This window comes from Scyliorhinus canicula, chromosome 10, assembly GCF_902713615.1.
Source record: "Scyliorhinus canicula chromosome 10, sScyCan1.1, whole genome shotgun sequence".
NCBI lineage: Eukaryota > Metazoa > Chordata > Chondrichthyes > Carcharhiniformes > Scyliorhinidae > Scyliorhinus > Scyliorhinus canicula.
The window spans coordinates 71,578,834-71,606,037 of NC_052155.1; the positions used below are offsets into that span (position 1 = coordinate 71,578,834).

The following is a 27,204-nucleotide window of genomic DNA, read 5'->3' on the forward strand; positions in this document are numbered from 1 at the left end:
TAACATCCCGATTAATTTCAGGTACTGAGCTGAGTCCCCAAGAGGTAAAAGGAGGAAACGATGAGATAATTGTGGGACCTTTTGAAAATCTTTAAATAAGTACTTAAAGGTTTTATAGCAAACCAAGAGAAGGGTGCTGGTTAAACTTTAGTAGGGGATGGTGAAAGACAACTTGTCAGGGAAGAAAAGAGCTAAAAGGGAGAAGAATGTGACAACAGGAGTTGTGCGGTACTTAACCACCAAATGTTCTTAAATTAAAGAAAAGTCTTCAAATATGATTGCGCAACTCGATGTCACACTGACCAATAATCAAGTAAATTGATTTTGGTCCTGAAAAAATTACTTTTGCATTACAGTGAAAAGAAAAAAGCAAAATAAAACACAAATATATTTTGTGAATGAAAGGGCATTCAAGGATCTGGAAACAACAACTTACCAATCCTAATTTAAATGGTCTCTTGCAGCCACCACAGAATTCATAATGACATTCTGTACAATTAAAATGAATGCAGCCTCCTCTGGACAGGTCAAATCGAACTCTGCAATTAGGGCACTCTATAGCAGACACAAATATATAATTAGAGAAAGCAAGGACCTACAAAACTGGTCAAAAATGTCTATACTATATATATATCATATAAATAATAAATCAATTATATGTCATTAACTCAAGAAAACAGATATCTTCCACCACACAGATTGGTGCCAGTCTGGCACCCAGGTGGCAGTGCCAGGGTACCACCCTGCCCAAACAGCATGCACCTGGGGGCCTCCGATCCCCTGGGAGACCACACGAATGCCATTCCGTCTGGTCCCCGTTTCTGGAGACCAGTACTGAACGGCACTCGACCGATGTCTCCGAGACAAAGGAGATAGACCCCCACGCCTCGGGTACCTCGGGAATCTGCACATTAAACTGAGACTAGCTGTCTCACTTGAATATGCATATTTCCTAAAAAGTTATTCTGCGCACAATGGGCGGCAGATCCCAGGAGCAGAGTCTCCGGCTTCTATTGGCCATGCTGCGTCAAGCTGCTTTTTGGGCGCAGCGTGGCTGTAAAATCGTGCCCAATTTATTCTATAGAGGAAACTCAAAGGCTATTTGTATCGGGAAATTATCTCATTACTTTGGTATTCCAACAATGATTTTAGCCTTCAAACAAGCAACTGTCTAGGAAAATCCCTGACTTTATGGCCAATAGTTTCATGCAAGTTTTCAGCTCACACACTGAACAAGACTGAAACAAATGTTATTACAATAAAGAAAACAACTGTCACAAAATTATTTATTAGTTAATGGAAATAAATTATAAAAATCCTAACACTTGCAATGATCCCCTTTTCTCTTCTATTCTCGGTCGTATTTTAAACAGTCTGTATCGAGTATTGTCTTTTCCAAACTAATTCCTCATTTAAAAAAGTACATCTACATTTGTCTTGTCTCTTCTGATGTCCTACACTCAGCATTCATTGTGGGAATAGAATCAATTTTTGAAAAATGACAATTTAAAACAACCCCCAATGGCCAATTTTAAAAGTTAATCGAATAGCAAAGATTGACCCATCATGACATCATTTTTGTACCCTTATTCTTATACAAATGAAATTCTTAAACAATAAAATTCTGTCTGAAGAGCAATTTTGATGGTAGCCCATAAAATAAAATCACAATCTGATGACAACAGTTATCACTGGCACATTAAAAGAATAAGTTCACCTATAATCTCAGTTGCTGTTAAGTGTAATTAATTACCTATTCCATTCTTGTGGAGGTAGATGTTTAATTTGTTTGCCTGAAACTCAGGATTATTCTGCTCCTTCCACAACTTAAACTTTTCACAGCTGATTCCTTCATGCTGTTGCTCCCACTGAGGAAATAAAAAATGAAGCGTCATTGCTCGTGATGTTAGGGAGAATTTAAGCTAGCCTAACAGGGGGATGTGAACCTGAGTGTAGATTCAGAAGTGAGAGAAGTGAAGCTGCAAAGGTAGAAAATTTGTCAGCAAGTGTGGAAGACAGAGGACACATAGGTGAGGAAATAGACTAAGATGCTTGGCAAAGCTTAATGGTGTTTATCTCAACGCGAGGACTCTTGTGAATAAGGCAATGCGCTGAAGGCACAGATAGACACCTAAAGTAGTATGATGTCATGGGTAATACTGCAACATGGCTTAAAGGAGGACAGGAATAACAATTAAACATTCCTGGTTATAGGGCAGTCAGACAGGATAGAGGCGGGGGATGGGGGGGGAACATAAAAATGAGTGGGGAAGTCACAATATTAGCTAAAGTAACAATTACGGCTTTGAGTAGAGATGATCTGCAGTAAGAGTTATCAAACAAGGTCATAAAGATTGAAAGGAAGAACAAAAATGGAATAACCACACGATTGAGAGTATACGTATTACTGTACTCCCTATACACACAGGACTGTGTGGCAAGATTTAACTCCAATTCGATCTATACGTTTGCGGATGATACGACTGTGGTGGGTCGTATCTCAAACAATGAAGAACCAGATTACAGAAGGGATATAGATCACTTGGTTGCATGGTGTACCAAAAACAACCTCTCTCTCTATGTTGGAAAGACTAAGGAACTGATCATCGACTTCAAGAAGCGTAGCACGACACCCCCCCCCCACCCTCTGCATCAATGGGTCCGAAGTGGAGATGGTCGATAGCTTTAAGTTCCTGATGGCCACCATCACCCATAGTCTGTCCTGGTCCACTCACGTTGATGCAACAGTCAAGAAAGCCCAACAATGTCTCCACTTCCTACAGAAGCTAAAGAAATTCAGCATGTCTGCATCGACTCTCACAAACGTTTACAGATGTGCCATAGAGAGCATCCTATCCGGCTGCATCACAGCTTGGTATGGCAACCCAAACCCAAGATCGTAAGAAACTGTACAGTGTGGTGAACTCAGCCCACTGCATCACACAAGCTTGCCACCCTCCCACTAATTCTGTCTGCACCTCCTGCTGCCTCAGGAAGGCAGACAGAATTATCAGAGACCCCTCACACCCAGGTTTTGCCCTCTTCCAGACCATTCCATCCGACAGAATATACAGAAGTCTGAAGACCCGCACATCCATAGACCAAAGGATTTACAGTGCAGAAGGAGGCCATTCTGCCCATCGAGTCTGCACCGGCTCTTGCAAAGAGCACCCTACCCAAGCCCACACCTCCACCCTATTCCATTAACCCCTCCCAACACAGAGGGCAATTTTGGACACGAAGGGCAATTTTAGCATGGCCAATCCACCTAACCTGCACATCTTTGGACTGTGGGAGGAAACTGGAGTACCCGGAGGAAACCCAGGCACACACAGGGAGAATGTGCAGACTCCGCACAGACAGTGACCCAAGCCGGGAATTGAACCTGGGATCCTGGAGCTGTGAAGTAATTGTGCTAACCACTATGCAACCGTGCTGCCCTAAGGGGGGGGGGGGGGTTCAGCGATGATGCCTCTTAAAACTGAATAGTTAGCATGCCACGAGAGTAACTTTACATAAGTTATTTTATTAAGGATTGAGATGAATTATAGGACTGAGTAATCATTATTAACCATTAAACATGTATTTTTAGCACATAGCAGTAATAAGTAATCAAATGGGATTTAGGTTAGCTAACTTGACCAAAAGGACATTACCTCTGACATCTTGTCTTTGTGAGACAAGCCAGGGTGCTGGTTCTGTTGTTCTGTTTCTCACAAACAGTCAGCACAGGATGCTGGGATTGTACACAGCTGTCAGGATGAGGATCAATTATACGCTGCTTGCGATTCCATTGGGTGAAGTTTAAACGCTGCTTGCAATTCTATTGGATAAGTTTAAAAGTAGCCGCTTCAGGGATTGGATCGCGTCCAACTGGGGTGGGCTCTTGATTTTTGAACGTTGTATAAGTACTGTGTTCGGGACTTTGGGCGGCAAAACAGGTCTTGGCAGATATCCAGTCTGTTCTCCGTGTACACGTAACAAGTTTGATTAAATAAGCCATCTTGTCCAGGTTGTCGTGTTTGTTCCTCTCTGTACTGAGCTGAGCCACAGTGAATAACCCCACATGGAAGCTGACTCAATACACAGATCTTGAAACCGCTCCTACATCAATCCAGACATAGGAACAGCTTCTTCCCCACAGCTACTAGACTCCTCAATGACTCTCCCTCTGATTGATCTGTTCCCTGTAAGAACACTATTCACAACGCCCTATGCTGCTCTTGCTCATGTATTGCTTGTGTGGCCCTTGTTCCTCACCAATCACTATTTTTTGATGGAACATTTGTCATTGCACTCTGTCAATTATTCTTTTGTCTACTATGTATGTACAATGTACATCCTTTTGGCCGCAGAAAAATACTTTTCACTGTACTTCGGTACTTGTGACAATAAATATCAATCAAATCAGAACTATCGACCTCTAAACAGTCAGAGGGAGACAGAAGAAAAAATCCAACGCTTTCTGTCTGCGTGTCTTTTTGAATAATTTGCTATCTTCCAATCGAATGGAGTCTTCTCTGAATCTAGGGAGTTTTGGAAAATTTAAACCAATGCATCAGCTATCTCACTTGACACTTCTTTTAAGACCCTAGGATCAAGTTGATTAAGAGTTGGGGATTTGTCAGCCCACAGCTCCAACAAATACTTCTTGCGAGATTTGCGACGCTTGAGATGTCTTTTTTTTTAAATTTAGAGTGCCCAATTAATTTTTTCCAATTAAGGGGCAATTTAGCGTGGCCAATCCATCTACCTGCACATCTTTGGGTTGTGGAGGTGAAACCCACGCAAACACGGGAAGAATGTGCAAACTCCACATGGACAGTGATCCAGAGTCGGGATCGAACCTGGGACCTCAGCGCCGTGAGGCAGCTGGGATAACCCACTGTGCCACCATGCTGCGCACGCTTGAGATGTCTTGCGAAACGTCGTGATCAGGATCTCGCCCAATTAAATGAGCCATTGAGCTCACTTAAGTATGCATGCACTGGATTCTCCTCACAACCGGGAGCTAATGGCTGCCCCAGTGAAGTCTCCACCGTGCGCCGTTTACTTCTAGTCCACACAAACGTGGGCCAGGTGTAATGGCACCTGAGGTGTATCCCAGGCGGAGACCCATGGGTCGTCGGGGATAGGGCAGGATGGCACCCTGGCTCTTCCTCTGGCAACCGGGCACCTTGGTAATGCCAGACTGGCACCTTAGGCTGTCATCATGACACAGCCAGGGTACCCAGGTGGCAGTATCAGGGTGCCAGCATGGCACTGACAAGGATCAAGCCCCGAGGGGGACTATGCCTATGCAAGGGGACATGAGCAATGGATGAAGGGCATGGGGGGGAGGGGGGGAAGAGGGCGGATATGAAGGGGCCTCATAAAAGGTTGGGGGAGTAAAGGAAACAGGTCCTGAGAGGGGGGGGCTTGGGGGGTGTGGGTATTGCCATCGTGAGTGGAGAGTGACATTGTCCGTGGGTGGAGGGGTGTGGTGGACACTCAAGCTCACTTAGAGATCAGGGAACTCTATCAAAGCGGTAGCCAATTGTCTTGCTGAAGCGTTCAGCTCCTCATTGCTGAAAAAAATCTAAGTGTGCGCTGGACCGGGGAGAAACTCCCCAATACACAAAAGAAAGTGTGGGTGAATCTCACCCACAAAGCCAGCAGGAAATGCCCCACCAAACTGCTCAAAATGATGCTTGTAAATTCTTTGGCTCCAAATTTCAGCAATAGACTGTTTGAATTTATATTGTTTCATCTCAGCATGGCTCCAGATGTCTACCCACGGTTGATACGGGGTGAGTTAACAAGGTACGGTGAAAAGGGAAAAGGTTGGAGGGAATGGGTTGGGCATAGGTTGGCATGGAGGGTATGAGAAGACATACGAGTCTTCATGGAGGAAATGATGGACCATGGTGGTGGACAGAGGGGCATAGGTTGGCATGGATAGGGAATGAGGAATACGTGGGGCCATGAGGGCTGTTTTATGTTTTATTATATTTTAAAACTTCAACAATCTCAGAGCACTAAGGTAGTTCTTCAGTTCAGCCCGTCTCCACAACCCACAGCCTCTGCACAACCGAAAATCCAGGCCAATGCCTCTATTTATGAAACCCAAGTGCTTTGCTAACCACCGTCAATACGTCCAGCTTCCATCAAAGGTGTATGCATCCTCAGGTCCCTCTGATCCTGCATCATTCAGTTAAATATGTAATAACCCTCACAAGACACAAAGGGACAACCCAATTGATCTCCCCATGGAATACGAGCTTCTCCGTTAATGGGCGAAGGTCCATCAGCTGAGGCTCATGGAATCAAGCCTTAAAAGCTGCCCAGAATGGGACTGGCAGGATCAGTAGTCCTGGCTGGGACCTATATGCTGTATGCCGCATTGCAGCCTTTTCATTTGGCTAAAAATAAACTACCATTTTGATTCTCCTCCTCGGGTCTCCCGACTTCCTATCTGCCGATAAGGAAAATTTTTGGCTGCGAATCTGGACATCAAAACCGCACTTGAGCAAGAACGAGAGCAAGGTTGGCAAAATTTTCAAAATGCCACTTTTTGGAAGGCTCGAGGCCTTTGATGCAGGTGTAGAACATTGGACCCATTGTACAGGTTCAGATACAGTATTTCTTCCAGGCGAATGGTATTATAGCAGATGACCGGCAAAAGGTTATAAGCCTGACTGCCTGCCAAGCCCCAGTTTTCAGTTTACCTACCCGGCAGCACCAGATTCGAAGACCTTTAGTGAACTCATAGAGTTTGTCATGAATCATTACGACCCTAAATCATCAATGGTTATATAGAGATACCTGTTCAACGTGGCCTGGGGAACCCCAGGGGAAACAGTCATGGAATTCCTGACACGTCTCTGCAGGCTGGATGAGCATTGTGACTACGGCCCATCCCGCTCGTAGACGTTGCAAGATCGCCTAGTGTGTGGCATTAATAGCATGGTGGCTCAACGGAAACGGTTGGCAGAACTGCCATTGGATATAAAAAACGCTATAGAACTTTCCCGTTCACGTGACAACGCAGAAAAGGAAGAGCAGGGACTCCAGGGTTTCATGGACAACAATGTACACCGCGTTGTCTGGTGAGTAATGCCCCCCAAGAGGCCTATGGGACCCAGTTGCCACCCGAGCAATGTCGTGGTAAGACACATTGGCCAAGAACCACCACAGCCCAACGAGACATCTCCATTGAAGACAAGGAAGAGGACTCCAACAGTGCTACACTTGCAGTCGCAGGAACTGTGGGGCACCAGAATCATCAACGAACGCGTTCCCCTGGTCGGGAAGCACAAGCATCCTGAGCCAGGGCTCTACATATTTCCCAGCCCAATTAAGATGATCGCATGCAACTAAATTGCATTACGACACCTAAAGTAGCCCCAATTAAGATAACCCGCCAAGTACACGGCCATTCGTTGGATACCAAGACACGATTGACAACATATACCGGAGAACCACTGACAATTACTGGGACTACGATGATCCCGGTTATCCAAGGACAGTAATTTGACTGCCACTAGTAGTGGTGCAGGGACCTCAACCCAGCCTCTGGGCTGGTTACAGAGACTCCGCTTAGATGGCAACAGATCTTTAGAATGGGTACAGGCGAACTGTATGTGGTCCTGATAAAATGCCCCAAAGTCTCCCAGGAAAGCCTCGGGGAGATAAAGGGGCCCAAGGCTAAAATTTACATTGACCCAGATGCCCAACCCAAATATTTCAATGCCCGTCCAGTCCCATACGCCTTGCTGTCAAAGGTGGACGGCGAGCTGAGCCACCAAGAGAACTTGGGGATTATACGGCTGGTCCAATTTGCAGAGTGGGCATCCCCAGTGGTCCCAGCTGAAGCCGGACAATTGCGCCCACTTGTGCGGCGACTATAAAATGACGGTCAACAATGCCTCCCATTTGGACAGGTACCCCATGCTAAGCATAGATCATAGATCATAGAATTTACAGTGCAGAAGGAGGCCATTCGGTCCATCGAGTCTGCACCGGCTCCTGGAAAGAGCACCCTACCCAAGGTTAACACCTTCACCCTATCCCCATAACCCAGTAACCCCATCCAACACTAAGGGCAATTTTGGACACTAAGGGCAATTTATCATGGCCAACCCACCTAACCTGCACATCTTTGGACTGTGGGAGGAAACTGGAGCACACATGGGGAGGATGTGTAGACTCCGCACAGACAGTGACCCAAGCCGGAATCGAACCTGGGACCTTGGAGCTGTGAAGCGATTGTGCTATCCACAATGCTACCGTGCTGCCCTCTTTTTTTTGGAGAAAGAGATGCATGGAAGACCTATATGCAAAGTTGGTTGAGGACCATTCTTTCACAAAGCTGGACATGAACCATGCATATCTCTAGTTGGAGTTGGGCATGGCGTCCAGAAAATACATAACCACTAACACCCACAGGGGTTTGTACGACTACACCGGGCTCCCATCTGGGGTGTCGTCCACATGTGAAAATTTTGAGGTGGTAATGGAAGGCATTCTTCAAAGGCTCTCCAGGGTGTTTGTATACCTGGATGTCGTGCATATTATAGGAGCCTCCGAGAAGCAGGTTTGGTGGCACATGGTTAGCACTGCTGCCTCACAGCTCCATGGTCATAGATCCAATACGGGCTCGGCTTACTGTGTGTGTGGAGCTTGCACTTTCTTCTCTTGTCTGCATGGGTTTCCTCTGCGTGCTCCGGTTTCCTCCCACTGTCCAAAGAAGTGCAGGTTAGGTGGATTGGCCATGCTGAATTGTCCTGAGTGTCCAAAGGGTTAGGTGGGGTTACTGGGTTACCATGATAGGGTGGAGGTGTAGGCGTAAGTAGGGTGCTCTTTCCAAGGGCTGGTGCAGGCGTGATGGGCCAAATGGCCTGCAAATTCTATGATTCCGAACTTAGAAGAAGCCCTTTGTAGATTCTCGGAAGTAGGTGTCTGCCTGAAAAGAGGCAAGCATGTCTTCCAGGCAAAATAAGTCATACACCTGGGATACCGGGTTGACAAAGACAGGTTACGCCTGGTAGAAGAGAAAGTCCAAGCCATCAAGCGGGCAACAAAGCCCGAGAACATAACAGAAATAAGGCTCGCTAATTATAATGGAGGATTTATTCCAAATCTGGCAACCATACTGGTGCCTCTGCATGCGCTCCTAAAGAAGCACCAAAAATGGGCATGGAAGGCGCCACAAAAAGAGGCATTTGACTGAGTAAAGTGGCAGCTATTATCCTCCAGACTACTAAAGCATTATGACCCGTCAAAACCACGAATCCTCTTGTGTGACGCCTCCCCATATGGCATCGGGATAGTGTTGGCCCATCGGTGGACATAGTGACGATGGGACAGAGTGGCCAATAGCCTACGCATCAAGAACCTTGGCTGATGCAGAGTGCCACCAGACTCAAATAAAAAAGGAAGGACTGTCCGTGATCTTTGCAGTTCACCAATACGTCTATGGATGTCATTTTGCAATAATCATGGACCACAAGCCCTTACTCTGCCTTTTCAAAGTAGATAAAAGGATACCGCCAATAGCCTAGAAATGGGCTTTGCAGTTAGCACAATACAAATGCAATCACCCAGGCGAACAGATTGCGTATGCTGACTCTCACTTCCGATACGCTCCCCTGACCCTACCAGTAGCAAACCAAGTTGTGTTTCCTGTCATGGCCTCATAAATTTATGCATGGACTGAAAAGGAACCTACATTGGCAAAATTGCACCACATCGTCCGACATGGGGGACGACAGGGGAAACTTCCAGAAGAACTGCGAACATTCACAACTAAGCAAGAGGAGTTCAGTGTAGAAGATGGCATCCTCCTGTGGGGAGCCCGCGTGGTCGTCCCGAGGAAAGGCCAAAAAAATATTTTGCAGGACTTGCAAAACCCGGGGGTTTCATGCACTCACCCTGATCGGGCTGGGCAATATGTAGAGCCCTAGCTCAGGATGTTGGTATTACCCGACCAGGGCAGCGCATTCTGGGGAATGAAGATCACCCAAACATGAAGAATTGTCTAGTCTGATAAATTACTTACCGGAATCTTGCACTGGAAGCATGTGCTTTTTTTACAAGAAGGGCAATCCATTCTCAATCTATCCACCTCATGCAACAGTCCAAAGGAACACTGAAAGAAAGAAACAATGTAACATTTAGCATAGAAACCATGTTCCTAATAAAACATAGTTTATTGTTATAAAGTTACTAATCCATTTGTGTTCCAAATTTGGTTAAATAATTTTGACTCAACCACAAAGAAGTCAACAACTGTGATCCACATCCATTATTCAAGGACATGCCTGCCTATCTATACAATAGTTCATCATTTGAAGCCACAATGATTAATGTCATGTCAACCTCCACAGATTTGATACAGAGATCATGGAGCAATTCAAATACAAACTCTTGATATTAAAGAACCAGTGTAGCTAATCTTGTAATTAAATTGATCAAAAAAGATGCAACACAATCACACATTTTTTAAAAATTGTCATTTTGTAACCATGAGTTGCAAAACTGCGGCTGTGCATGATGTGACTCAGAGTTAGTTACACTCACAATTAAATCTGCACTGTCCCTAACTCTAGAGTCTACAGTCTTGTAGAAATAGTGGAATCTTCTGAAATTTAAAATGGAGGTGCATGGGAATGTGCGGCAAATAAACAATACATTTCAATAGAGAAGTGTGGTTCCGCTGGGCTCAGTGGATAAATTGTATTGCCCAGTTTTGTACAGAGTCCCATAAACTAGAAGGAAAGGTTCCTAGTTTGCACCTGATGAGATGAACTCAGCCAATACAAACTGGGGTAACTCTTAACAGCTTCTAATAATAATCTTTATTATTGTCACAAGTAGGCTTACATTAACATTGCAATGAAGTTACTGTAAAAATCCCCCAGTTGCCACACTCCGGCGCAGTTCGGGTACACAGAGGAAGAATTCAGAATGTCCAATTCACCTAACAAGCTGTGTCTTTCTGGACTTGTGGGAGGAAGCCGGAGTACCCAGAGGAAACCCACACAGACACAGGGAGAACATGCAGACTCCAGACACAGACAGTGACCCAAGCGGGAATCGAACCCTGGACCCTGGCACTGAATCAACAATGCTAACCAATGTGCTACCGTGCCACCACAGCCTAGACCAGAGAGGAATAAATTAAGCATTCACCCTGATGATTTCCCAGTACATCATAAAGGAATAAAGTATCTAGATAGTGGTAAATCAACCAAATAATCTACCAACACTCACTGTCTTGTGGTCACGAGCAAGATACATTGCAACCACAAAAGTTGGTGACCATTACCATATTAAAGAAGTAAAAATCCAACAGAGAAGTACAGATTATTACAAAAGTCAAATCTCCGTTTACATCAGTTTTTAAAAACTTTTCCAGATTAAAATGGGACAGCTGCAAAACATTCTTACATGTGCACACCATCTGAAGTTGGGCATTTCCATCAGAGTTCGGTCTCGAAGCTTTCTTTGAAACAACTCATGGACTTCTTTCTCAAGATAGTGACGAATCTATTATATATGGATATTTTAAAAAATTTACACAGGTATTTCAGTTAACCAAAATGAATATATTTTTGATAAAGCCTAAGATACACAGACAAGAATTTAATTTTTAAAAGCACAGAATTTTCCAAAATTGTTTTCAGAAGTTTAGTAGGAAGAGGCGCACTTCAAATTCTTTCCCATTTTCACCCTGAAGAGGTCTGACAACAAATTTAACATAAAAGCACAAAATAGATAATGTTCGTATTTAGGTTTCAAATCACCAGTGAGCAACTGAGTATTAAATGTTTTACAGTTTGCAAAACATCTGATGCGTTTAAGTGGATCGGTTTCATTTTGAAATAAATGTGACAAACTTCTGTCCTTCTCACAAAAAAAACTCAAATAATGAAAGCAAAAAGGAAAATATAAAATTAATTCCATTTCTGTACCTGTGACTCTCTGAAGTATTCTACTATTTTGCATTGTTTGCCAGATCGGGCTTTTGTGCCTTCCACTGGTTATTCTTATTAATATAGTTACCCAACTCACTTCCTGGACTAAGATTCGGATGCTATTTTCCTCTCTGGATTTTTCCTCCCGCATTTTAAAACTAACCTGAATATCCAATAAATTGAAGTACTCCACATCCTCTTGGAGTTGGTGACTTTTCAGATCAGGTATGCTGCACATCGGGCAAACCACATTCACAATATTTTTCTCCTTTATGACAGATGTAAAATAGTTCCTAAAGCAGTCTTCACAGAACGAACAGTTACACTGCGTCATTGTGACAATCTACAGAAATAAAATCAGGATTTTAAACCAATGTGACATTTAAACAACAAACCAAAATAATTAGTCTGGTTTAACGTAGGCATTTAATTTAAATAAACCAGAGAAAGACAACAGTCATTATGCCACTTTCACAATCAAGTCTGAAAAAAAATAATCCAGAATTAATAATTGCATAGTGCATAGAAAGGACACATTTTATTACATTAGAAGAGCAATGTCTGTAGTTCAAAAATCATACATTAAACATAATTGATAGGTACAAGTGATTATTGGCCAGGAGTCTAACTTGGGATTGAGAGGATGCTGAGAAGCTGCTGTGGCTGTCATTGAATACTCTTATTTCCACTGGTCTATATGCATATTTTTCAAATACTTGCAAAGCAACAGTGTGCATTTTAAAACAATAGCACATTAACATCTTTGCATCACATAATGTAAAACAGAATGCTTTACACTCTGATTGATTAGGACACTTAACGAATAAGAAAACGTCTCTTAAATTCAATGAGGGTCTAAAAGATGTTTACTGATAAATTCCCCTCTTTACTCCTTTAAATCATCTGGTGATTTTTCGTTTTGAGCAAGGCAACAGATTTCAGAGCAATAAGGCTATCAGTACCTTCGTCAAGCAATTACAATTGGGTGCAGCATGTTAGGTGCAGGTACAGCATCGCTCTCTACTATGTCTCAGCAATTTACCTTAAGGCTCAACTCAAAAGGCCACCCATAGTATACCAATGTCAATTTCGGTATTTTCCGCATAAACCTTCAAAGTGGCCCTGCTGAGTGGTATTGCTGGTACTGTTTTGAAACTGAATGCCATTGATTAGTCCCTCGAATCGAACATTTTCACACTTAATATATTTTTTATTAAGTAAATTCACTCTAATCTGATACTTTCAGTAGTAATTTCACCAGTGCCTACAAAGCACAATTGAGATATATTGTAAGGGTCCCTCCTGTTTTTTCCCGGTTTATTCCCTTATTTCCCCTTTCTTTTATTTTTTTCTCTTACCAACCATAGATGAGTAATGAACCTATGACTTTAATGCAGTCTGTATCTTTAAATCAAGCAGGAAAAATCCAGAAGATATCAGTGATGCTTCGTTTTGATTGACTTGGCTTGTGGCCAATGAATTGGCTCAAATGTCTTTGCCCTACCCAGTGCTCAGTGGTTAATTGGTTCTGATGCCACTGACATGTTTCTCAGTGTCACAAGGGTGGAGTTCGTTTCTGCAGGCTGGATGGTGGAATCACGGGAATTAAATCTGCTGACTGATGTGATTGAGCAAACACATATGGGACTGATGATTTTTCTTTGTGTCTTGGATACATAAATCATAATGGCAGAACTTAACCCTTTCAGCTCTGAACAGAGTACAAGTGTACTGCATGGGTCACAGATTTTGTAAAAGCAAGTGAGTGCATATATTTTGCTCTGCATTTCACATCAACGCCAAGAATTCTATACATTATACCATACCTTGTTAAAAGATACATGTTCTCTGCAAATAGGACACTCATGAGAAAGATACCGCAAAGCTGATTCGTAATTTAAACCAGACTGCACAGCTTCCATCACATCCTCAGTACTGAAATTCTGGTCTTGAAGGCTCAGTAATCTCTGGAAAATGTCCGACTTTTCCCTTGGCAGATTGACAGGAATCAATGATAAATCGAGCTATGAATTGATAAAACAAAAATCTTGTTGTAATTAAGACAAAAAAACTTTCTTTGAGGTGTCAGAGCATCTATATCACAATGATCGCATACGTACTTTCGACAGGACACCTGCTATTACAGTTAATAAGGAGGTATTAAAACACAATGAACTAAAGGAAACTGCAATCCTAGTTCACAAGCACTAATATTTTGATATTTGAATTTACCTACCCAAGGTTCGTGGGAATGTACCATATCCACAGGGAGAATTTTAGCTCCAGTGCTATCTTTAGCTAACACATCATCTTTCTCATCATACAACTTCACCTTTATGGAGAAGTTTTTATTATTGATGGTGATCACACGATGTTCCTGTTGGACAACTCTTTCCGCAACTAAATAGAAAACAAGTTCAATATATTTTGGGTCAGTGAATATGTTTTCAACTTCCAGGGCAGAAAGAGAAGATACTGTGTACCTGTATCTGTATTTAACCTTGTCGAGTCTGTTAAATTTTATTTTTCTCGGTGGTAGGAACCAAAAATAAATGGATTTCTTGACATTTGCTTTAAAAGTCAGTTTGCCAACAGCTTACACTAGTAACATTATCAGACTGTCAATTTGCAATCAAATGTTATTGCAATTTGTAAGTTATTGTTACACTGCCTCATGCATGATTATGAAGTTGCTGAAAAAATGCAGCTTCTTGCTGAAAAATTATCAGGTATACCTTTTCTATCATTCAAAAAGTCTTATTGGCAAGTTAAAGATGTGTCTTCATTGAAGAGTGTGCCATATCCGGCCCTCTTTTTAAACAGAATTGCAGTGAAGCATTTCTGGTGGTTCACTCTTAAAATATTTGCTTAAAAAGGTAAATATTACTTTATTATAACACAATATTATTTGTGAGTCAGCTTTGAGGAGTTACTAAGCTGTAAGCTGCCTAAATAAACACTGGAAGCACTCAAGGTTGATCATGTTCTTAACATAATAGTTGTTAATACAGCCTGTTGAATTATGGCGCTATTTCACAGTTGTTGGCATTTACAACACAAAGGATACATCTTAATTTGACTTTAAAATCTTTTCATTCAAAGAAGTATGTAGATGAGTGTAAAAAGTAAAATCCTGCATTACTGTTTAGCAACACCTCGTCATACTTCAAACATACAATACCTTTGGCATCACCAAACGTGATAATAGCAGACCCTGGAACTCTAGTCGGATATTGAAAATCGACTATTTCCCCACCGCCGTTTGTAGGTCTTTGGAAGAATATGGTAAGCTTATCTTTCATCCTGTGGCAGGGAAACTCAACAGGAATGTTAAGCACGTGCAGCTTCCGTTTATCCTGAAAATTGCTTGAATAATGAGCATCGCGTAAACTCAAAGGTTTTGCATCTTCCGATTCAATCCAACCAGAAGAACAAGTATCAGCCACACCTTCAAGAAACAAAGCATGTTATTTTAACATCTGCATGACAGTTTGGCCATCAGATCCCCATTCGGCGACATTGCACAAGTTTTAGTTTGCAGCAGCTGACATGTAATAAATCCAAACTGATTCACTGTTCTGGAATTCCCCAGGATAAACCATCTGGGCACTTTCTGAGACTTTTCAGCATTAAAAGAGTATTCCAATCCAAACTATCTTAATGCTAAAAAAATTAACAGCCAAGCAGTAGAACTTTGAATATGCATTTAAGTGCACGCATAGATTTTCAGCGGGATTCTCCCGTCTGGGGACTAAGTCCCCACGCCAGCGGGAGAACCGGCGCCAACCACCCCGGCGTCAACAGCCCCCCGAAAGTTCAGAATTCTCCGTGGACACCGGATAGGTTCGTGCCGCTCCAGCTGGCACTGAAGGCACTGCGCAAGTTCACGCATGCGCCAAAGGGCCGGCGTGATCTCACGCGTGTGTGGATCCGCCAGAGTGTTTTGGTGCATGCACCGGGGGGGGGGGGTGTCCTCTTCTCCGCGCCAGCCTTGGCTGAGCCCTACAGGGGCCGGCGCGGAAGGAAGGAGTGCCCCCATGGCACAGGCCCGCCCGCAGATCGATCGCAGGCCAGGCCACCGTGGGGGCCCCCCACCCCTGGGGTCAGATTCCCCCCATGCCCCCCCCCCCCCCCCCCCCCCCCGAGGACCGTCCCAGCCAACTTACCTGCCACATCCCGCCGTATGGGACCATGCATAACCCACGCTGGCGGGACTGGCCAAAAACGACGGCCGCTCGGTCCATTGGGACTGGAGAATTGCAGGAGGTGCCATGCCAACGGCCCCCAACCGGCGTGGCATCACCCCGCCTGAAAAACAGCGCCGGAGAATATGGCAGCCGGCGTCAGGGTGGGATTCGTGCCCCCCCCCCCGGGATTCTCCGACCCGACGGGGTGTTGGAGAATCCCGCCCTTTATTTCTGACTGAACTTAGTGCAATGTACAGTCATTTAGCAGCTGAATGCCAACTGCACACTGCACTCCATTGATACAGGTCTTATACATACTTATTTAAGCAGCCAAGTAATTTCTTAGAATAGATTTTTTCACTGATGGGAACTTTCTAAACATTCAACTGCAATCAGCAATTTAATTCTAAAAGCCAGCAATAGAACAACTTCAAACATCGAAAAGTGTGAGATCGAACTTCAACTTCGAAAGCCAAGTGGGTTGGGGTCGTGTCAGAGGTTAAAATGCAAAAATAAATTGTAATAGGAACCAAATCTGCCTCAAACTCACCCGCCTCCAGTTTTAATCAAGGTGAGACAATTGATGCTTGACCAATCGCATGCAAGCCTTCACTTTAAAAATAAAGTCTAGTTTTAACCACAGGCAGTTGGGTTTCCAGTCCTCAGGAAACCAGGCAGTCTACTGGAGGCAAATAGCGGTAGAATCCACGAGGTAATTGCCTTTGTGGTTAGCACAATTGCTTCACAGCTCCAGGGTCCCAGGTTCGATTCCCGGCTTGGGTCACTGTCTGTGTGGAGTCTGCACGTTCTTCCCGTGTCTGGGTGGGTTTCCTCCGGGTGCTCCGGTTTCCTCCCACAGTCCAAAGATGTGCAGGTTAGGTGGAGTGGCCATGATAAATTGCCCTTAGTGTCCAAAAAGGGTAGATAGAGTTACTGTGTTATGGGGATAGGGTGGAGGAGTGGGCTTAGATAGGGTGCCCTTTCCAAGGGCCGGTGCAGACTCGATGGGCCGAATGGCCTCCTTCTGCACTGTAAATTCTATGATAAGCCAGTTTGCAGGATAAGGTGTAAACAAGGTAGTTACTTAATTTAAGCACTTCAAATTTCAGGTTGATTGTTGTAATCTACTAGAGCTACCTTGTTTGTTTTGGGAAGATGTTGCAAAGTTAAATATATGAAGCACTTTGTCCAGCTGCAAGTCTTGAAAGAGGTCCACGGTTTGTTCTACGGAATCCATTTTCTTCTTCACTGCATTATCTATCAAATAAAGGAAACAAGAATATAACATTTCAAGCAAATGGTTCAAAATGCAATGAAGATTAACAACACAATCTGACAATCCCAGATTCAAAGTTAAATGCTTCTTATGGCAGTCTGGTAATACAAAAGCTTGGATTTTTATGCTGCTGTGCCTGTTGGCCTGTAATGTTTTATCCATAGAATTCCTACAGTACAGAAGGAGGCCATTTGGCCCATCAAGTCTGCACCCACCATCCGAAACAGCATTCTACCTAAGCCAGCTCCCCTGATTTAGCCCAACAACCCTCTGAGCATTGGGCATGGCCAATCCACTAGCCTGCACATTTTTGGCCACGAAGAGGCAATTTATCAGGCCAATCCACCTAGCCTGCGCATCTTTGCACTGTGGGAGGAAACCAGAGCACCCAGAGGAAGTCCACACAGGCACGGGGAGAACGTACAAACTCCACACAATCATTGGAATCGAACCCAGATCCTTGGCACTATGAGACAGCAGTGTCACCATGCCGTCAATCCAATTCACTACAATACATGAAACATCACAGGCTAGCAGGCAAAAGGGCAGAAAACCCAGGTCATCACATTTGGAGTACCAAGGTGTAGGTTAACAACTCAGGTTCACTTTTATTCTACATGTCAACAAGCCTATTTATGGAAGTTGCGGCCACACAGGGAAGAGGAGAAAAATGCAACAAACAATGAACATTTCAACCTCAAACCATTTTCCCACACCAGTTAGTCAAGTTGGCAAAATACAGGTTCGAGCACATCAACCTTCCCAATCTCTTATTCTAGCAAGCCCTGTGAAGATAACGTTTTGAAAAAAGCTTCATTAATAAGATATTTAGGGAAGATATCTTCCCCATTTCCAGAGACATTGTGGTTCTGTATGTTATTAAAAGAAGAAAACTACCTGTTAAATAAAAAGCAAGATACTGGAAACCTGAAACAAAAAGACAGTAAATAGCAGCAGGTCAGACAGCATCTGTGGAGAGAACAGTCATAGTTTTATAATTCTTCTCATTAGAGATGAACAAGTGCACGAAGAGCAACAAAGTAACGGTGAGGAGAAAGAGAGGAAGTATCAATGGAATGATGGAACAGATCGTCTCAGTAAATGAGAGAGCTACTAAACAAGTTTCCATCCTTTAAACAAATCAGGTTACTAAATTAACAAAGAACATACAAATAGTGAAGAAGTAGAAAGGAAAGGGAAATGCTAAGGAAATTAGAAAGATGGTTGATGATTTGGTTAGATATTAAAACATAAGATGCTACCAAAGTACAATGGGTTAATCAGTTCTAAAAGGGAAAGAACAGATTAACAGAATCAAAACCGCTCTTCCCTCCCCAGGCACTAACCGCTCCAGCATGTATCATCCGTAAAAGAAATGGTGGATATCACACAAGTATGAAACCTCTCTGCTTCGCTATACCATCCACCAGTTTCTTCATTCAGAATGCTAACTATCATACTGGTGATATGTCTCATCACCAAATCACAAGCCTGTCTGCCTTCCTTTTTCTCTGAGCATCTCACCTTGCTCAATCGCTCTCCCTCCTCATTCAAAATCCTGCTTTTATACCATCCACCCAATACGATAATAACTTTATCACAGACACATCTTCGCTATTCCCCTCCTTCAGCCTCTGCAGAACGACTTTTCATCCTCAATGCATCATGTTCTTTCACCACAGAGCTCCCGGGTCTTCTATCCTTGTTTCTCCCCATCCACATAGACTTTCCCACCCACATTTGCAGCCTCCTCCCTCACCTTGCTATTTCAAGTAGCTTTGCTGCTTCCATTGAGACAGTCACAGATAAGGACAATGGGTGATAAATACTGGCCTAGCCAGTGATACTCCGATCATTTCCTTCTGTTGCTTTCCACCCAAATTCATCCTCAACCTCCCAATCCTGCTGCATCTATCTAGCTTTGGCCATCTGTTCACCATGATATTTCTGCAGATACCAATTTACTCAACCACATCCTCACCTCCAACTTTGATACTCTAGTCCGCATTAAAACCAGAGGCTGATTTTTTAGGATGGCAGGGGCTCGACCCCCACCAGCTGGAGAGTTGGCGGGGATCCGTCTCTGGCAGGATGGCCGCCATGTTACGCTCTAATGAGCAAAGATAGGCAGCAGGCGAGACATCCGTCCTCACTTGGATAGAAGTCCTGCCTTTTAGAGATGTTGGCTAATTCATCCTGAACCCAAGAGGCTGCTTAAGGAGATAGAGGCTGGCGAATGTGATCTAATTTGAATTTATACAGGATTTATTTTATGTTTAATGATTTAATTTATTTTGCAAGTTATTTCAGCTTGCAACTCAGTGCTGAACACGTATGGTACAGTATTTCAATTTGTATATTGATTTTGTTTCTGGGCGAGAAATGTCCGACGGAACCTAACTCCAATTTTAACATTGATTCCGATGGGAAACCATGATTCGCATTGTTGTTTCACTTAATGTCACTATTTCCAGGAACACAGCCACAACTTAACATGAGGACTTACTGTATGGCCTACTCCTGTTATATTTGTTTAAGCCAAGCAACATGACCCACTGATGTGAGTAAACAAAGAGAGTTCACTATTTTCACATTGTTACACAGGAACAAGTTGTATTGTGAATTTAACACATTGTCATGTGAGAGTGCCTTGAAGAAATGAGTTGGGCAGCACGGTGGCCTAGTGGTTAGCACAGCTGCCTCACGGCACTGAGGTCCAAGGTTCGATCACGGCTCTGGGTCACTGTCCGTGTGGAGTTTGCACATTCTCCCCGTGTCTGCGTGGGTTTCGTCCCCACAACCCAAAAATGTGCCACCCCCAAAAAAATGCCTGATCGCGGGCCAGGCCACCATGGGGTGGGCCCCTGGGCCGGATCCACCCGTGCCCCCCCCCCCCCCCCCCCGAGGACCCTGCTAGACGGCTGACAAGCCAGGTCCCGCCAGGATGGACCATGTCCATTTCACGCCAGCGGGACTGGCCAGGAACGCGCTGCCGCTCGGCCCATCGGGGCCTGGAGAATTGCCGGGGGGACCGCTGCCAACGGCCCCCGATAGGCGTAACGTGATCCCGCCCACACCCGAAAATCGGCGCCGGAGAATTCGGCAGCCGGCGTTGTTACGGCCGGGCGGGATTCACGCCGCCTCCCGTGGATTCGCTGACCCGGCGGGGAGGGGGGAGGTGTCAGAGAATCCCGCCCATGGTATTCCAGCTTAGGTAGGGAGTGTGTTGTGGACAATGGCTCTTTCAGAGGCTCTAAAGATTTTGCGGATGGAGACGGTCACACGCAGTACCTTATGAACAGTGACTAAAAACAGGCTTTTAGATTTGGCAAAAACATTGCAGTTAGCATTAACTGACAGATTACGAAAAGAGGTACTTACCGCGGTAACTGTGCATTTAAAATTGCCTGAGATACAATTTGTCTCATTGGAAATGACAAAGTTCCAGTTGCAGATTAAGCAACTTGTACATGAAAAAGCATTAAAGCAGCTTGAATACGCAATGAGATAAAAAGAAAGAGAAAGGGAGATACAGACAGGGAAAAAGAAAAGGAGAGAGAAGAAAGAGAAAAAGAAAGAATAGCCCGAGCAGAACAAAAAGAAAGAGAAAGGCAGATCAGGGAAAAAGAAAAAGAGAGAGAGGAAAGGGAAAAAGAGAGAGAGTTTGAACTTCAGAAAATGGTCATGAAACATGACAATCAGTTAAAATTGGCAGACATAAAGGGAAACGTACAGTTGGAGGATAGTGAGAAAGACCTTCATAGTTGAAGGCTTGGTGGGAATCTATTTAATATGTCCAGTAAGAAGTCTTACAACACCAGGTTAAAGTCCAACAGATTTGTTTAATATCAATAGCTTTCGGAGCACTTCCTTCATCTGAGGAAAGAGCGGTGGTCCAAAAGCTAGTGATTTTAAACCAACCTGTTGGACTTTAACCTGGTGTTGTAAGACATCTTACTGTGCTCACCCAAGTCCAACGCCGGCATCTCCACATCATAAATATGTCCAAGCACTGCCAAGGTTTGATGAGAAGGAGGTAGAAGCCTTTTTCATTTCATTTGAGAAGGTGGCTAAACAAATGAAATGGCCACCGGGCAAGTGGGTATTACTGATTCAAACAAAGCTGGTAGGGCTAGTGAAGTGTCTGCATCACTACCGGAGGAGGTATCTGGGACATATGAGGTGGTGAAAAAATCCACCTTGGGAGCATAAGAATTAGTGCCTGAAGCCTACAGACAAAGGTTTAGAAATGTAAGGAAAGAACCTGGTCAAACATACATGGAGTTTGAAAGGATCAAACAGAGTAATTTTGATGGGTGGATACGGGCTTTGAAAATAGACCAAACGTACGAATCTCTCAGAGAAATTATATTTTTGGAGGAGTTAAAAAATTCAATTCCTGATGTAGTGAGAACTCATGTGGGAAAGCAGAGGGTTAAAACTGCGAGGTTAGCAGCAGAAATGGCAGATGATTATGAATTAGTTCATGAATTAAAGCTTGGTTTCCGACATCAGTTTCAGCCTGTGAGGGATTGAAACTGGGGAAAAGAGAAATACTCAAGTGGTAAAGGTAAAGGAGATCTGATGGGAGTTAATAAGGAGAGTGTACCTCAGACTAAAAAGGAAATCCAGGAGGGTGGAAGAGACATGAAACATTTCAAATGTTTTCACTGTAATAAACTAGGCCATGTAAAGACACAGTGTTGGTGTTGAAGAAAAGCAATGGGAAGGCTGATGTGGTAAAACAGGATAAGACAGTGGGATTTGTTAAAGTGGGAAAGGAAAACCCAAGGGAAACGAAGGAGGTGCAAAAGATTGTACAGCCTGATCAAGAGGTGATTGCTAAGGAGATGCCAGATCACTTGCAAGAATTTACTTGTGTGGGTAAAGTTTACTCATGTGTACCAGAAGGAGCAGGTAAAGAATTTTAAGAGATACGGGAGCTAGTTTTAAAGGTTTAATTTAAAGGAAAAATTTATGGCAGGACAGCTCTAAGGCGTGGTCTGCTCCTCTTGCTCCATGTGGAAGGCTGGGGACAGTTCCAGTCCCCAGGGTCAGCATGTGTGCAGGAAGTGTCTCCAGTTACAGCTCCTGGAAGCTTGAGATTCTGAGCTGGAGCATCTGCGAGTTGGAGAGCATCGTGGATAGCACGTATAGAGAGGTGGTCACACCGCAGGCTCAGGCTCCACAGACAGGAAGGGAATGGGTGACCACCAGACAGAGCAAGAGAGCGAGGCAGGTAGTGCAGGAATCTCCTGTGGCCATTCCCCTGCAGAACAGATATATCGCTTTGGATACTGTTGAGGGGAATGGCCTCTCAGGGGAAAACAGCAACAGCCAAACTTGTGACACCACAGTTGGTTCTGCTGCAGAGGGGAGGGGTGATAAGTGTGACAGTGCCATAGTTATAGGGGATTCAATTGTAAGGGGAGTAGACAGGCATTTCTGTGGCCACAAACGAGATTCCAGGATGGTACGTTGCCTCCCTTGTGCTCAAATCAAGGATGTCTCGGAGCGGGTCCAGGACATTCTGGAGGGGGAGAGTGAACAGCCAGTGGTCGTGGTACACATCGGTAGAAACGACATAGGTAAAAAAAGGGATGAAGTCCGAAAAGCAGAATACAGGGAGCTAGGAAGGAAGTTAAGAAATCGGACCTCGAAGGTAGTGATCTCAGGATTACTAACGGTGCCACGTGCTGGTCAGAGTAGAAATGACAGGATATATCGGATGAATATGTGGATGAAGGGATGGTGTCAAGGGGAGGGTTTCAGATTCCTGGGGCATTGGGACCGGTCCTGGGGGAGGTGGGACCTGTACAAACTGGATGGTTTACACCTGGGCAGGACTGGTACTGATGTCGTAGGGGGGCTATTTGCTAGAGCGGTTGGGGAGGGTTTAAACTAATTTGGCAGGAGGATGGGAAACGATGCAGGAAGTCAGAAGGTTGTCAAACAAGGGCAGAAACAAAAGGCAGTAAGGGGGAAAGTGCAAGGCAGAGAAGCCATAGTCAAAAAATCAAAAAGGGCGACAGTACAAGGTACAGTGACTGAGGGGAACTCAGTGAATAGGCCCAGTAATACCAAAAGGAATAAAACGGAAAGTAAAAACATAAATGGAAAGCGACATGGCAGGTTGTTACATGAAGATATGGGTTCAACGACAAGGAAAATTAGGAGAGAAGTTAAGAGGTAAAATAACTTAGGAGAGGTTACTTATCAAGGTGTTAAGATTCAAAACAGAGGTATGAAAGCCAACAAAGGTGTACTTTACCTGAATGCTCGTAGTATTCGGAATAAGGTAAATGTGTTGATGGCACAAATCATCACGAATGACTATGATTTAGTGGCCATTACTGAAACCTGGTTAAAGGAGTTAAATATCCAAGGGCATCAAACTATTCGGAAGGACAGAGTGGATGGTAAAGGAGGTGGTGTAGCTCTGTTATTTAAGGATGACATCCGGGCAATAGTAATGGATGACATTGGTGCTATGGAGGATAAGGTTGAATCCATTTGAGTGGAAATCAGGAATAGTAAGGCGAAAAAGTCACTGATAGAGGAGTAGTCTATAGGCCACCAAATAGTAACGTTATGGTGGGGCAGGCAATAAACAAAGAAATAACTGATGCATGTAGAAATGGTACAGCAGTTATCATGGGGGATTTTAATCTACAGTCGATTGGTTTAACCAGGTCGGTCAAGGCAGCCTTGAGGAGGATTTTATAGAATATATCCGCGATAGCTTCCTAGAACAGTATGTAATGGAACCTACAAGGGAACAAGCGGTCCTAGAACTGGTCCTGTGTAATGAGACAGGATTGATTAATGATCTCATAGTTAGGGATCCTCTTGGAAGGAGTGATCATAATATGGTGGAATTTAAAATACAGATGGAGGGTGAGAAGGTAAAATCAAACACTAGTGTTTTGTGCTTAAACAAAGGAGATTACAATGGGATGAGAGAAGAGCTAGCTAAGGTAGACTGGGAGCAAAGACTTTATGGTGGAACAGTTGAGGAACAGTGGAGAACCTTCCAAGCGATTTTTCACAGTGCTCAGAAAAGGTTTGTACCAACAAAAAGGAAGGACGATAGAAAGAGGGAGAATCAACCATGGATATCGAAGGAAATAAGGGAGAGTATCAAATTGAAGGAAAAAGCATAAAAAGTGGCAAAGATTAGTGGGAGACGAGAGGATTAGGAAATATTTAAGGGGCAACAGAAAACTACTAAAAAAGCTATAAAGAAGAGTAAGATGGAGTATGAGAGTAAACTTGCTCAGAATATAAAAACAGACAGTAAAAGTTTCTACAAATATATAAAACAAAAAAGAATGGCTAAGATAAATATTGGTCCTTTAGAGGATGAGAATGGAGATTTAATAATGGGAAATGAGGAAATGGCTGAGGAACTGAACAGGTTTTTTGGGTCGGTCTTCACAGTGGAAGACATAAATAACATGTCAGTGACTGATGGAAATGAGGCTATGACAGCTGAGGTGATTGTTATCACTAAGGAAGTAGTGATGGGCAAGCTAATGGGGCTAAAGGTAGACAAGTCTCCTGGCCCTGATGGAATGCATCCGAGAGTGCTAAAAGAGATGGCTAGGGAAACTGCAAATGCACTAGTGATAATTTACCAAAATTCACTAGACTCTGGGGTGGTCCCGGCGGATTGGAAATTAGCAAAAGCGATACCACTGTTTAAAAAAGGAGGTAGGCAGAAAGGGGGTAATTATAGGCCAGGTAGCTTAACTTTGGTAGTAGGGAAGATGCTGGAATCTATCATTAAGGAAGAAATAGTGAGACATCTGGATGGAAATGGTCCCATTGGGCAGACACAGCATGGGTTCATAAAGGGCAAGTTGTGCCTTACTAATTTAGTGGAATATTTTGAGGGCATTACCAGTGCGGTAGATAACGGGGTGCCAATGGATGTGGTATATCTGGAATTCTAGAAAGCCTTTGACAAGGTGCCACACAAAACATTGCTGCATAAGATAAAGATGCATGGCATTAAGGGTAGAGTAGTAGCATGGTAGAGGATTGGTTAATTAATAGAAAGCAAAGAGTGGGGATTAATGGGTGTTTCTCTGGTTGGCAATCAGTAGCTAGTGGTGTCCCTCAGGGATCAGTGTTGGGCCCGCAATTGTTCACAATTTACATAGATGATTTGGAGTTGGGGACCAAGTGCAATGTGTCCAAGTCTGCTGACGACACTAAGATGAGTGGTAAAGCGAAAAGTGCAGAGGATACTGGAAGTCTGCAGAGGGATTTGGATAGGTTAAGTGAATGGGCTAGGGTCTGGCAGATGGAATACAATGTTGACAAATGTGAGGTTATCCATTTTGGCAGGAATAAAAGCAAAAGGGATTATCATATACATGATAAAATATTAAAAGATGCCACTGTGCAGAGCGACCTGGGTGTGCTCGCGCACGAGTTGCAAAAAGTTGGTTTACAGGTGTAACAGGTGATTAAGAAGGCAAATGGAATATTGTCCTTCATTGCTTGAGGGATGGAGTTTAAGACTAGGGATGTTATGCTGCAATTGTATAAGGTGTTAATGAGGCCACATCTGGAGTATTGTGTTCAGTTTTGGTCTCCTTACCTGAGAAAGGACGTACTGGCACTGGAGGGTGTGCAGAGGAGATTCACTAGGTTAATCCCAGAGCTGAAGGGTTGGATTACGAGGAGAGGTTGAGTAGACTGGGACTGTACTCGTTGGAATTTAGAAGGATGCGGGGAGATCTTATGGAAACGTATAAAATTATGAAGGAAATAGGTAGGATAGATGTGGGCAGGTTGTTTCCACTGGCAGGTGAAAGCAGATCTAGGGGGCATAGCCTCAAAATAAGGAGTAGATTTAGGACTGATCTTAGGAGGAACTGCTTCACCCAAAGGGTTGTGAATCTATTGAATTCCTTGCCCAGTGAAGCAGTTGAGGCTCCTTCATTAAATGTTTTTAAGGTAATGATCGATAGATTTTTGAAGAATAAAGGGATTAAGGGATATGGTGTTCAGGCTGGAAAGTGGAGCTGAGTCGAAAAAAGATCAGCCATGATCTCATTGAATGGCTCAAGGGGCCAGATGGCCTACCACTGCTCCTAGTTCTTATCGTCAATCTTTAAGGGTAAGGGATGAGGAGTTATGTAGTTTGGGAAGAATATTGCCAGAAAAGGTGGTCATTGTGGAATTCAGGGTGAGAAGAATAGTGTTCCATTATATAAGGTAAGGTTGGAAAGTCCAGTGAAGAGTGGTGAAGTGGTAGTAGGAATAATAGAGAAACTATCTTGTCCAGGAATACAGTTTATCTTGGGTAACGATATAACTGGATCACAGATGGGAGTGATGCCTACTGTGGTTGATGAGCCAGTGGAAAATCAGACAACTGTGTTGGAGGATGAATATCCTGGGATCTTAACAAGGTTGTAACAAGGTCGCAAAGTCACAGGTTAAGATAAGAGGAGAAATCAAAGAGTGAAGATGAAGTGGAAGTGCAATTATCAGAAACGATTTTTGATCAGATGGTTGAAAAAGAACAAGAGCAGGTGGAGGATGTGGCGGATATTTTTAGTTCAGGAAAATTGGCGGAGTTACAACAAAGATATAGAAATAAAATGGATGTGTCAGAAAGCATACACGGAAGAGGAGTTTGAGTGTATACTGGAGTGCTATTACCGTAAAAACAATGTCTTCATGAGAAAATGGAGACCTTTACATACGCAGGCGGATGAAAAGAGGGCAGAAGTTCATTAAGTAGTTTTGCCGGGTGGGTATAGAAAGG

General features: G+C 43.7%; 1 protein-coding gene across 3 annotated transcripts in view; it reads right to left on the reverse strand.

The window, feature by feature from the left end:
* si:dkey-181m9.8 (E3 ubiquitin-protein ligase RNF31) overlaps nt 1-27,204 on the reverse strand; it is a 104,004-nt gene that overhangs the window by 52,047 nt on the left and 24,753 nt on the right. For all 3 annotated transcript variants that reach the window (XM_038809166.1, XM_038809165.1, XM_038809164.1), the window contains 9 exons: nt 17,282-17,401; nt 15,139-15,405; nt 14,194-14,357; nt 13,784-13,981; nt 12,121-12,300; nt 11,431-11,529; nt 10,040-10,129; nt 1,754-1,868; nt 437-555 (listed from right to left, as the gene is read on the reverse strand). In XM_038809166.1, coding sequence (XP_038665094.1) covers nt 437-555; nt 1,754-1,868; nt 10,040-10,129; nt 11,431-11,529; nt 12,121-12,300; nt 13,784-13,981; nt 14,194-14,357; nt 15,139-15,405; nt 17,282-17,401 — 1,352 coding nt within the window. The remainder of the gene's footprint in view (nt 1-436; nt 556-1,753; nt 1,869-10,039; nt 10,130-11,430; nt 11,530-12,120; nt 12,301-13,783; nt 13,982-14,193; nt 14,358-15,138; nt 15,406-17,281; nt 17,402-27,204) is intronic.